This window comes from Egretta garzetta, unplaced genomic scaffold, assembly GCF_000687185.1.
Source record: "Egretta garzetta isolate BGI_Z169 unplaced genomic scaffold, ASM68718v1 scaffold107, whole genome shotgun sequence".
In the NCBI taxonomy this organism is placed as follows: domain Eukaryota; kingdom Metazoa; phylum Chordata; class Aves; order Pelecaniformes; family Ardeidae; genus Egretta; species Egretta garzetta.
This window is the reverse complement of record NW_009260399.1, coordinates 4405486-4418683: the sequence shown is the minus strand read 5'-3', so window position 1 is coordinate 4418683 and position 13198 is coordinate 4405486. Positions and strand designations below refer to the sequence as shown.

The 13198-nt window shown below is 42.3% G+C and overlaps 3 protein-coding genes across 3 annotated transcripts in view; 1 reads left to right on the top strand and 2 right to left on the bottom strand.

The window, feature by feature from the left end:
* CCDC96 (coiled-coil domain containing 96) overlaps nucleotides 1-437 on the bottom strand; it is a 3625-nt gene extending 3188 nt beyond the window's left edge. Inside the window, exons 1-2 of the mRNA XM_035898652.1 lie at nucleotides 433-437; nucleotides 17-308 (exon numbers count right to left, since the gene is read on the bottom strand). Of these exons, the coding sequence (XP_035754545.1) occupies nucleotides 17-308; nucleotides 433-437 (297 nt within the window). The remainder of the gene's footprint in view (nucleotides 1-16; nucleotides 309-432) is intronic.
* TADA2B (transcriptional adaptor 2B) lies at nucleotides 35-1949 on the top strand. The gene has a single exon (XM_035898641.1). The coding sequence runs from the start codon at nucleotides 835-837 to the stop codon at nucleotides 1819-1821; it is 987 nt and encodes a 328-aa protein (XP_035754534.1). The 5' UTR covers nucleotides 35-834; the 3' UTR covers nucleotides 1822-1949.
* Nucleotides 1950-2224: 275 nt separating this feature from the next.
* Nucleotides 2225-12537, bottom strand: GRPEL1 (GrpE like 1, mitochondrial). The gene is made up of 3 exons (XM_035898642.1): nucleotides 12360-12537; nucleotides 10703-10784; nucleotides 2225-8319 (listed from the first exon to the last, which is right to left on the bottom strand). The coding sequence occupies exons 1-3, from the start codon at nucleotides 12408-12410 to the stop codon at nucleotides 7973-7975; spliced, it is 480 nt and encodes a 159-aa protein (XP_035754535.1). The 5' UTR covers nucleotides 12411-12537; the 3' UTR covers nucleotides 2225-7972.
* Nucleotides 12538-13198: the final 661 nt, after the last annotated feature.

The window sequence follows — 13198 nt, the reverse complement described above, 5'->3', positions numbered from 1 at the left end:
CGTGGGCTCCCCGGACCTGTCGGTGCCTGAAGTTCCAGTGCCCGCCTTCCCCCAGCCCGCTGGTGCTGCGGGCCTCGCACCCTCCTCTCCTCCGCGTTCGCCTGGTCCCTTCGGCCGGGACGCCGCTGCGACGCGGCTGCAAGCCTGCTGCTTGCCTGCTGGGCCGGTAGGCAGCCAGGCTCGTTTTTAACAGCTGCCAGCAAAAAGCACCAGCATTTGACTCATTAATTGTTACTTGATTATGCTTTGCTTCATCAAAGTCCAAAGACCTTTTCAGAGTCTTAAAGTTTACAATCAGCGTAGCTCGTCTAGTTTTGAAATAACTAGAAAAGAGTAAACGCTAGCTACCTGCCTGTGAATACTCTCTTGCTTTATTTCTGTATTGCTCTAAAAGCACTTCAGCGATGCAATACAAAAGAGCAAAATCCAAACGACATCGTGATCTCAGTGCTGGCTTGGGACTTAGAAAGCTTCCTGGTGATGGCAAGCTGGCTTTCTGAGAGTGCCGTGGATGCTCCGGAATCACTGCGTGGATCCAGTGTCCGATGGTGTTCCTGTGCCTAGAGGATCTGGTGCAGCTTGCTTTAGTGATGTTTCAGGTGCTGTTTTCAAGGCTTACATGCCCCCGTGCGATTGTAGGCACTTACCTGGGCCTAAACATGCAGATCTGACAGAAACGCGGCTAGCTTCAGTATGGCTAGAAAAAAGTTTAGGTATTGTGAGTTGGCTTTTGAGGAGCAGGGAGGAAGTCGTGCTCTGACCTGAGCAGATGTTATGCTGGAGAGGTAATGGCTATCATTTTATCACTCCTCCTTATTTTCCGTTTAGGAGGACATGGCTGCTCACGTGGGAGCATCCCGAACCCCTCAGGAGGTGATGGAACACTACGTGAGCATGTACATCCACGGCAACCTGGGAAAAGCCTGCATCCCCGACACTATTCCGAACAGAGTAACGGACCACACGTGTCCCAGCGGTGGCCCCCTTTCTCCTAGCTTGACCACGCCGCTCCCACCACTGGATATCTCGGTGGCCGAGCAGCAGCAGTTGGGATACATGCCGCTTCGGGATGACTATGAGATCGAGTACGATCAAGACGCGGAGACTCTGATCAGTGGCCTTTCGGTGAACTATGACGACGATGATGTGGAAATAGAGTTAAAAAGAGCTCACGTAGACATGTACGTAAGGAAGCTCAAGGAGAGGCAGCGGCGGAAGAACATTGCACGAGACTATAACTTGGTACCGGCCTTTCTGGGAAAGGATAAAAAGGACAAGGAGAAAGCTCCCAAACGAAAGATCACAAAAGAAGAGAAGGAGTTGAGGCTGAAGCTGAGGCCTCTGTACCAGTTCATGTCCTGTAAGGAGTTTGAAGACTTCTTTGAGAACATGCACAAGGAGAGGATACTTCGAGCCAAGATTCGGGAGCTGCAGCGGTATCGTCGAAATGGAATCACCAAAATGGAAGAGTCGGCAGAATACGAGGCAGCCAGGCATAAACGGGAAAAGAGGAAGGAGAACAAAAACATAGCTAGTTCCAAGAGAGGGAAGGAAGAGGGTAAAGAAGGTGAATTTGCTGCCATTGAAAACCTGCCTGGCTTTGAACTCTTATCGGACAGGGAAAAGGTCCTCTGCAGCTCTCTAAATTTGAGTCCTGCACGTTATGTGACTGTAAAAACTATAATCATTAAAGACCACCTCCAGAAAAGACAAGGAATTCCTTCAAAGAGTCGCCTTCCCAGTTACTTAGATAAGGTACTGAAGAAAAGGATTTTAAACTTTCTAACAGAAAGTGGTTGGATATCCAGGGATGCTTCATGAAACTCAGTTGATCTGAAAGAACGCAGCAGAGGCCCGTTAGAGCCTCACGGACTCCGTTGTTTTTTCCTTCCCTCCCCAAAGATACAGAAATTATATGTCGCTTAAAAACAAAACAAAAAAAAAAAAAAGGAAATACATAAACCCCTGCAGTATTCGTGATCCACGGTTCAAATATACTTTTGCTTTGGATCATGGAAAATACTTAATTGTGAAACTTCTACATTGGATTTCACTGCTTTTGGTACATTATTACAGCAGATTTCTTTCATGTTCTTGAACTTAAGTCCAGTAGTCCCAGAGCAGTTACTTTACTCCTTACTATTGGACAACTGAGTATCAGCGTAATCCTCGCTTTTCTTTGAAGGCAGGAGATTGTTTCATTTGCTGGAAACTTTCTTCTCCCTTTGTTTTGTTTTTTTTGGCATAATGCTGGCAGCAAAGTGAAGCTTACAAAAGTCCTGTGCTCAGGAGCGCGGTGAGCCGGGATTTTGTGACCGTTGCTAAGCGTTCAGAACATTCTCCTTAGTAACTACAGCCAAGGCGCTGGGACAGCGGGGTGAGAGTTTCTGTCCAGAATACAGCAGGGAAGAGCCACAGCAGGGAGCGGAAGGAAAGAAATGTGGTAGGCGAGATGCCTTCAGGTGCTTGGGCTGTGGAAAGGGTTCTTGGAGAGCTGCCTTCACACCGGGCGCAGCTTTGACTTGAGTTTTTGCTGAAACAAGACCCCGCTGAATCTTCCAGGTTAACTAATTAGTAGCAAAGTTGCAGGAGTGGTGTGGTGCTTTGTTCCAGAGGGGTCAGCACTACTGTGAAGCGGCCAATTTGGGGCCAGAAATGGGGTTTAGGAAAATAGGCAGTGAGCTGTCTTGCAGCGGTTGGGAGCCTCAGGCAGCAAAATCACCGTTTCTTCTTGTTGGGGGAGCCTATTCCTCCTCCTCTGGTATCTGTAACTTCTGAGCCTGTGTGGACTGAGGAGGTGAGCTGCCTCCTTCTGAATTTGATGGGGAGCGGTAGGGAGCGAGATCTGCAAATGGAGAGTGATCGCTGAGATGAGTTTTTAAAAGCAAAAATGAGAAGCGATGCAGATTAGGTGAAAATGCACAGCTAACGTGCTCTGAGCGTGCTAAAGGAGCTGTAAGCCAAGCCATTACAGGGTTCTAGTTGCACATACCTTGAAACGTACCAGGCTGAGCACGTTGAAGATGGAATTACTGACGTGGTAGGAGCCCGGTGCAGTGAGAACAGAGCACCTTGAGAGGTAGCTCCTCACAGCTCTGATGACTACAGTCTGAACTGGGCCCTTGCGACAGGCACCGGCTGGCGATGTAACGCAGCGCCTAACAGAAATGCCAGATCCACAGTACTGGTTTAGTAAGGGAAAGATGTAGAAGGAGGACTAGAAAAGGATTTTTATGCCCATTTCATCCTTAAATTCCCATGCTGGTATTTAATCAAATGATTAAAAAATGGTGGTTGCCAAGTGGAAGCCGGCACAGCGTTACTTGTGCCGAAGCCTTTCTGCTGGTCACGTCCAGAGCAGGACGCTGTGACCGGAGGCCAGTTGGGCAGGTCTTCTGGAGTGCAGGTGTGCCAAAACATGGAACTGGACAGGCTTCAGAACCAGTGCAAGCACTGGAAACGTCGTGCTGGTTTGATGCTTTGGGCTGTAGTCAGTGAGGATACCACAAAATCTTAAGACAGTATTAATTCTGCAACTTGGCAGAGGTATACTGGTCGGAAGTGGGTTTTAGTTAATATATCCAGCATTACCAAAACAGTGTTACCAGTGAGTTTAGAATAAAAGGGGTACAATTACAAAGCCAGCATTTCTAAGGAAGAAAAAACCAAAACCCTAGTGCCTTTTTCTTTTGAGCTTGTGATGTTCTGTCCCTTCAAAAAAGGTAAGGGCTATGTCCTCGTGGATGTAATACTTTGTTTGGCTTACCTGTAAGTGGCTCGTTGTGGAATACTCGAGACAAAACTGTCTCTCCTTGGCAGCAGTGGAACTAACTGCAATGTGCTGAGTAGCTTTAAGATCCACTTCCACCCTATATGCGTGTACAAACAGCACACAAGTTCATAAGGTGTAAACCCTTGGTTATTTTCCCTGTCCTACTCCCGTGGAAAGGAAGCTCAGCCTTTCCAGTATTCTAGTTATGCAATTTGGTTCTTCCTGTAACTTGTTACCTAACTGCCATAACATACCATTACTGATCGCGTACTGGAGCCTCAACTCCGCATGTAGCTGGGAGTTTAAAAGAATTGGTTTTTCTTTAATTTTTTTTTTCCCCCTCAGATTTGTGATTTTTATATTTTTACACTGTTTTGGCGCATCTAAGTCTAACTGAAGCAATAGTCTAAAGCCCATCTGAACAATAACTTAAAAAAGAATATCTAGGCACCAATGAGTCATTTAAATGTTGACGTGAATTCTGCATTTACACTTTGTAGTTTCTTAATTCCTCAGCCCCTCCAAAATGTTTCTTTGGTGCTAGACGTAACTTATTGAACATCAAAATGAATGTAAAATAAAGTATTTTTAACATATGGAATATGGATATCAATATTTATTTTATACTTGCAAGCAAATTCAAGGTGGTAAATGTTTGCTTTAGCAAATACTAGTCCCTTGGAAAGGGCTTCCCTAGAAGCAATGTCTCACTGTCAGCTATGCTTTTAATTTTAAAGGTGACTTGCACTAGAGGATGCTGCTGTTCCATATTTTGACATGGAACTGATTTAGTCTAAGCATTCCTTTGTTATGAGCTGCTGTTTTTTTGTTTGTTTGTTTGTTTTTAAGTTGAGATGCAGTTATGTTAATCCAGCAATTTACTAGAGCTACGCTGCTTCTCTTCTGTGGTGAAGGGGCTGAGGGAAAACATGGCAAAGAGCTCTTCAGTGTGTATCTTGTGTTGATCGGGAAGTGCTTCCTGTACTGTACAAATAACCTAGCCTTCATGTTGCTGATGAAAAGGTGTTTTATATGCTTAATGCTCTTGACTTTTCTAATTAAAGCTATTACTAATGATAGTATCTGTCCTAACAGCATTGGTGTAAGCCTATGAAAAGTGACACTCCGTAAGCTGTTCAAAATACTCATCTTCTGCTACTGATAGAGGCAGCAGTAAGTCTGTTTTAATGCTGTATGTTTACTTCAATCAGTCCAGTCCCAGTGATGTTTTACAGTAATAGCTGCTCACTAGGAGCATTAACCTCCATTCTGTGTATACTACCCAGTGCAGAGGGCTTGTTACAGAGTATTCTGGACACAGACCCTCCTGCCCGATCTTCCGTTGCGGTCCCAGCAAGCATTAAGAACAGCGTTAGTAGGTTTGCACGAGCCTCTGGCCATGAACTGCCTTGTAAATCACACAAATTAAGCACTCTGCCATTATTCTCTTGTGCGGCGGCTGCATCAAATTTCTTTGCGACTGTAACAGACTTCATTAGCCTTTCGGTTTACTCTCTCTTCTTGCAAAATGTTTTTTGCATGTGCCCCGGTTGCTCTTAAGTGATGACACATTAAATACTGTGAAGGAAGGTACCTGGTGAGCATGTTCAGCTCGTCGGCTTCTTCCTTAAAGGGAATGTTGCACTCATTTGAATAGTGTACTGGTGTAGCCGTGCCAGACACGCAAATGCCTGTGCTGAAATTATGTAAAACCTAACTGATGTTGTGCACACTCAGCATTTCACTAGGTTTTTGCATTGTATATTGGTAAATAAACTTGTATTGAAGTTTCTTTCCATTATTGATTTAATGGCAACGTATCTTGCGTAATGAAGAAAATGGCTCAAGTCTTTGCAATAACAAATGGAGATGCATTTTAGCTAAATGATGATGGGGGGAGAAGTGGTCTTTATGAAATAGCTAAACCCAGAGGTACTGGTGGTAGCTTTCTTGGCTGCTCTTATGCTTAAATTTCAGAGCCACCTCCCTCTGTTCCTTGATTTCTTCAGTGCTTCTTGCTGTTGTATGGCAGAGTGCACAGGTGGTTTGAGCTCAGTAAAGGCTGAAGCTCTCCATGCTGAAAGCCTCTCTGAAAGGGCAGGCCAAGGAAAAGGAACCACCTGGTTATCAGCTTTAAAGATACTAGTTTGAGTCTTGTGCTGGATGTTTAACAGTAGCTTCTGTTCAAGAACACCATGAATGAAGCAATATAACGCAAAAAAGACAGTTTCTGTGAGGCGCTAGGAAGCTCCTTAACAAAATCTTCAATCTGCTAGGGAAGAAGCTGTCCCTTTGTTCTAATCGCCCTCCTAGAAAAACTTCTATACTAATGAAGTTGTTCTTAGATTTAGTTTAGGTCCAGAGGGGTTGGGAGGGAGCAGAACAACACATGACAGTTCTTAAAAGGTATATAAATTGACCCTGGTCGCTTTATGGCCTATCAGTTGAGCATGGGTTCCAGTCAAAGTGCAATGAAACAGTTTCAATTCTACTTTGCACAGTTACAGCATGCTCTAACCCACTGGATGGAAGGCAGTTACTTCCAAGTTCAACTTAAGTATATGGAATCCCCCCCCTCTTTTTGTTGTAGTTTTACACTTGTATCTTTGCATTTTGATCCCTGTACTTGGTTTAAAAGAAATTAACACTAGTTTTGCACCAAAAATTATTCTCCCTCCCATGCCCTGTCAAAGCATTGATTTTCTTTAAGAGTTGAGAAAGAATGAATGAATCCTTAAACATGACTAGCCCCAAACAGTAGTATGCATTTAGGCTGTTCCTAGTTAACTGTTCAATTCCCCTGAGGCAAACCAGCACTGGAAAAACAGTCTTCACATTTAATTGCTTCTCACCATGAGTAGGCCTAGTGTTCATAAGCTGTTGGCAACTCTGCAGCTGAACCAAAAAGAAATAATCAATACTTGACCTTAAGGTAAGAAGCTCCTTAATCCAAGACAACCAGAAACAAGTGTGGAAGTACTTCCTGTTTACCAGGTCCTAATTACATGCATACGTTTGAAGTTTCTGACCTACGTGTTAAGTGTATGGGCTTTGATGATACAAGAGGAGAGATGCTTTGTCAGTTGTGTTCATTTGCCAAGCTCCATCCAACGCCTATCCAGGTGACCAGACAAATGGAGGACAAAGCATTCAGTTAATTGTGTATTGTATTTTAGCCTGATTCTGCAGGGCTGGGAGCAGCACATGGGGTTAAGACATGGCAAGAGAGCTGCGTATGGGAGAAGTTCTGTTCAAACTTAAAATCCAAGCTGAGTAAATGTGAGAAACAAAGATGAATCTAAGTTCACATTTTTGTTTGAGCCACTTACTTACATGCAATCATTTTATGTAATTCTAAAAGACAGTATATACCAAACTCTCAGCTACTCGCTTCTTCGGGTATTCTGGCCTTCAGCAGGGTTGTAATTACAGTTTGCATAACAAACTGATCGTAAAGCTTGGAAGTTACAAGACTATCAAAATTGTTTAAACCAATTTATACAATATTAAATTAAAAAAATCCAGAGATAGGATAAGATCTATGGGTTCTTCAATGCCATACAAGTATTAGATGGTTTTCTTGAGTCAACGTTACTACAGAACAAAAAGGATTGAAAAATTACAAAAGATGACTACTCTCCATTGCCTTTTATTTACAGGTCAGAATTCACAAGGCTTTCAGTTGTTGAGTGAGATTATTTCTGAATGGACAAAAAAGGGCATTTATCACATCAGTGTGTAAAAGCTGATGGACGCTTGCAGAAGATGGGTTATTTGTACTACTTCACCCACCTCTGCAATGTTAGACTCTACAAAACTAAAGGAAGTGTTTGAACCACTGTTTGGATTTTCAGTCTACACACAGTGATAAACGTGAGATTGCAAAGTTCTTGTGAGCATTTTGTTCCTTTCAACTTAATGCTCCTTCGGTAGCAATAGTTGTAAAAAAACGTTATCTAATCTAAAGCATTAGAGGGCCTAATGGCTCTTGTATTTCACACTTAGAAGAGAGCTTATGGAACAGCAATGTCGAAGGCCACCAAGCAGGAGAATTTAATCAGTTGCTTCATTTTCAGTGGGAGACCTCAACCACATTTAAACTCTCTCAGGGAGCAGAGGAATGAGGAAAGTGTGGTGTAAGAGAAAAACCATCCAGCTGTTTAATAGTTGTATGGCATTTTAAATTCTCAGATTAAGCAGCTAAGCGTCTTTCACAACCCCCACCAAGGCAGGCCGCAGTGTACGCCCATGCAGCTTATAGCCAATCTTGGATACTAATGCAATAGTGCCAGGCTCCTTCCCTTCCATGGGAGCATGGAACAATGCTTCGTGTTCATAGGGATCGAACTTGGCTCCGACAGGATTCAGTCTGAGCAGGCCGTGTTTTTTAAACACTTTTTGAATCTGTACTTCTGTCATAACAAGACCTTCATATAAGCTCTTCAAGTGAGGATTTTCATCCTTAATTTCTTCTTTTGGAACACTTTCTGTTGCTTTCTCCAAAATGTCTGCAACTTCCAGTAAGTCCTTACAGAAGCTCTGAATCCCTAAAAAGAAGTGAAAGAGTAGGGAATGGAATTAGTCCACTGAGGGAAACAAGTGTTTAAAAAAAACCAAAACAAAGCAACCAGATCCAACCCCAAAACCTACAGCAATAACCTGTACTCTTTTAGATTTTTAACAAGATAATGTGATACTGTAAACATTTGGGGTAAAACATCCTTTCTAGTTTTACTTGATGGTACAGAACTATTAAAGATACCTTGAAATCCACACCACCTCCTCTAGTTCTGTGGGAAAAAAAATATTTCAACTGAAAAAAGCTAAAGCTATGTGGATGACCTGACATTAGCAGTTAAAATTCTAACCAAAGTTACCAAAACCTTAATGGCTTAATGCAGTTTCCTCATTCTCTCTTACCCTGGGATTCACATAAAGTTCAAAGCATTATGTTGCCCTATTCCTACCCTTTGATCTGGTTTGCTAAAAATACTTGCAGAAGAAAAAGCATGTAGTCAGACTGATGAGGAGTCCAAGAGATGAACAGGGATTCTTCCCTGAATGAAATGAACTCACACCTCTCCCTCCCACTACAAACCACTTTTACAGAGTCAGCAGCTGTGCCTTGTAAAGTCTGGGCAATTCCTAAGCTAACAATAGTCTGTCCTGAAGCTGTTCTCTGGCTCACACTAAAAGAATCTGGACTAATCTCAGTTAAGGCAAACTACCTCTAGAAATAATGAAAAATCAAAACTATTCAGTAGAATAACACATTTTACATAGATGTAAACCAATGACAAACCATGCTGAATTTTGGTAGCCTTGTTGTTTTTGGGGGTTTTTTTAGCCACCAACAGCATTTTTAATTCTAGCTCACATTTTAGATATTTTTTTACCTTACCAAGAAGCAATATGAGCATTACCAGAGGACAAGTCTTCGGTTGAAACAAAAACCAAACCCTACAGAAGCACCTTGCAAGATCTACAGGGATCAGCTAGTTCTCAAGAAAGGGCCACTTTTAACAACTGCACAGCTCCGCAGAGACTCGAGCTCTTTATGGAACAGTAACTAACGGTGTCCAGGTAGTTCCAAAAATATAAACAAATGAATCAAGGTTTTAAATTAAAATTAAAACTGTGGTTAGGGCTGAAATGTCTCAAACATTGATTAACCAGTTGTCTAGTGATCTGGATCAAACCAAATAACCAAACTCTTTCTTTAGAAGGTGGTGTGGTTTGGGCTTTTTTTCCCCCCCCAAGTTATCTCTGCAGATATCTGTGACTGCATCTCTGTGAATTTATGCAAGTTTCAGAAATTAGTTTCTCTTCCTTCAACAGTCAGATGTGATTGATAAAACTTACAATCATGCACATTATCCATAATTTAGTTTTTGTGAGAAATTTTATTTGAATATTTATTTCTATTGTAGCATCTCTGAGCTCAGACTCAAAGTCCTTCTGCACTAAGTAGCATATTAGTGAAACAATGCTTATTGAAAATCAACTTCAGGGTGAAGCATTCAAACATCCATGAAAATCGTACAATACTACTATGTAACTGAGAAATGCTTTTTCTCACAGTACACATTAACTGAAGACCCTGTATTCAGAAATTAAAACTTCTGTATTCAGAATTAAACTATACAGCTGTGTATAGTGTGTGGCAAAAAAGGCCAACTCATTTTTCAAGCCAGAGTGACAGTCAAACACTAGGATGATCTAGCACTCTTCCGCTGCAGTGTTTGCATACAATTTCTATTTTACAAATTTGTGTTTGAACTGTCAAAAAGCTGAATCAGATGTCAGTAGCCTGGGTCTTGAAGAAATACGTGTTTCTAGCACTCCTTGTAGCCAGTGACTGTACCTTCCTACCACTGAAAAGAATCCACCCATCTAAATGTATTGCTTCTATTGGACAACTGTGGCCTTCAACAGAACAGAAAAGTTACTCAAATATAAAAGGCTAAAAAAACCCAGACAAAACCCCAAAAAAGAACCAAACCCAAAACAAGCACCACCAACAGAAAACCCAAACCAGAGGGAAAGCTAGTATGCCACGCTCTTGGTTCAGTTTTTTGCATTCAGTTCTGAGACCAAAGTGCGTGAAAAAGGCAAACTTCAGGCTGCAAACCTTACTGAAAAATCGACCAGTGCAATACATATTGTAGGAAATCAGATACCAAATTTCAAGAAAATTTCTAATTGTTGACTTTAGCAGTTTACGTCTTGCCCTTGTCTAGCGAGATGATTACAATTCTGATGCAAAGTGAGGAACTGTTCAAACCTGTCTGCCTCAAAGACATTTTTTAACCAGGTAGTCAAAATCACTGGGAAGAACAACTTGCCAAAACTGTGCCCCAGTCAGCGCAATTTTCCAGGCTTTGCATTTCCTGGGTCTCATGTGTATACACAAAAGGAGCCTCCACTGACCGTATAACTTTGCCTCTTCAACCAGTTTCTGGCTTCTTTGCCTCACGTTTTCTGCATCTGCCAAAGCACGCTTGTACTTGTCCTAAAGGAGAAAAAACAGTAACAGATGCGATTTCATTCCTAGTGGTTGGGTAGTTGACAATAATTCAAAACAGCCTATTCGGTATAAAACAGCATTTTAACCAGTTACATAGCCTAAACCCACCATCTAAAAAGTAAACTGAAAACAACATGCCAATTATCACAGCATCCTTCCTACTAAGGCAGATGTTTGTTTTACTTTAGTGCAGACAGAAGTGAGGAAAAGGAAATAAAATGGGTTTCCAGACTCAGAGTATTTGTCAACAGATTCACTGGAAGAAATTTTTAACTCTAGAGATGTATCAAGTTTTATGAATCAGAGATTTCTGCTTTTTCTGATGTGTGTTCACAGAAAGCCTTCATCAGTCATAAGGTATTTTGACACTATGGCAAACAAGATTCAACTCAGCCACGACTTTCAAACCATCTTCTCCCTCTCCATACATACCACAGAGTGTCCTCCATTTTTTTATTTTTTTCAAACTTTACAAACTATGAAGTCTAACTCCTCTGTTATTCAGGTTAAGTTTTGGCCTATTCCTAAGCAATATGGCCGCCTAGCAGCAGATGTACTAAGAATGAAATTCAATTAAGTCAGGCACTTCAGGCTGAGTTCTTAACAACCTAACCCGCAACTCTATGTTGGGCTTCCACTCTGAACATGCTTGACCTTCACGTGCTGGTGAAGAGTCTCAAAACAGAATGAAAATCGTCAATGAGTTGACTGAACAGCGACGTTAGGTAGCCAACAGCAAATGCTGTCAATGGAGACGTTAAAGGACATCTCAGTTTTGTCCTGCAGAGCTTTGGGAAGGGCAACAGAAAGGAAACTCAATCCACTTATGACCCATAGGTGCTGCTTCTATAGAAGGTTTTGGGCTGCCTCTCAAAGTCTCAAATGCACTAGAAAGACATTTTATTGAGAGCACTCATCCAGAAAAGCAACACCTTTGTTTAATCCATGTCTCCCACCTCTCAGGGCGTCTTTCACCCTTATGCTGATGTCATGCATGGGAGGGAATGCAAGATACATTAGGCCAGACGGAACATGACGCTTCAGCCTTGTATATGAAGGACTCTCCAACAGAGAAGGTTTGAAACTTCCTAAGTACGTAATAAGTACACTATTTATATAAAAGCTAAGCATCATTAACCCTGACCTTTGAAAAGCCAGCAGCTTTTTTCAGAAAGCCTGCTAGCACACACAAATACAAACATCAAAGACACACTCAAACCCTTCTATCTGCTTCAAAAAATTATTTCTCCACTGAGCAAAACCTAAGTGAACTGAAGTCAGTGAAACTCAGTAACAGATTTTCAGGCTGGAGAAGGTCCAGATCCATTCAGAAATCGTAAAGAAACTATCCAAAATCTTAATTTTGGACCAGGCATGCATCTCAGGTCTTGTAGTACACCTACTCTTAAGTTTAAAGAAATTATCGGTTTGCAGGTTTTTATTCAACAACTAAAGAGCAGTCACACAACTGTACCCAGATTGTGCACTGAGAACCCACAATGAATGCTCTTAGGTATGCAGTTTGTAATGTATGTAACCAGATGACCAAAAGACACTTACAGTAACTTCTTTTAGTTGTTCTTCCAGTTTGGCCTTTTCTTCAGTTAACATTTTTTCAGCAGAGCTGGGTTCAACCTTCTGCTCATTTTGGCTCTGACTCTGGTCCTCCTCCAAGTTCTGGCCGGTATTTTTCTGTTGTGTTGCTACACAAAGCAGTCGTGGAGAAGTCCTAAGGCAAAAACACGTGGAAAATATTAATCACTTGCTTACTTTGTAAGATGTTAGCATTTTCAGGACATACTGGACACTTTATTTGACACGTCAATGTCTACAAAATTCTCACATTAAAGCAGAAATACATACAACAGTTCTAGGTCTGTGAAAACTCTTTGCAGAACCTTTCATCAGAAGTAACTGAATAAACTTAGCCTGCCTAAAATGTTGCAAAAAATAACTTTGCTGCAGGGTAACAACCACTGGGCAGCAGCTTGTAAGTGTCCATTATATTCAGTTTATAAAGTCGCAGCACTTTCAAGGGGAGTATGAGCTTGTTTTCCGCACAGTACTCTATCAGGAAGCAAATCCAGTTTACATGATGCAACGACCTGCAAGAGTCTCCCAGAAAACACACCAGTGAGGACAGTGGTTTGCTGCTGATTGCTGGGGAGCAGCGGAAAAGCGCCTTCCCTGTCACCGCTGTACCGCGCTGCTGTACCGCGCCCGTCACACAACAACGGGCCGGTCTCCGTGAACATCACCATTTATCCCTTCCTAACCATCCTTAAGCCGAACCAGCCGGGCGAGCTGAGCAAACCGGCTCGCGGATGAGGCGGGTGGATCAGCGCCGCAAAGGCACAAGGCCTCGGATCCCCGCACGCCTCGTCAAGGCTTCAGGCCTG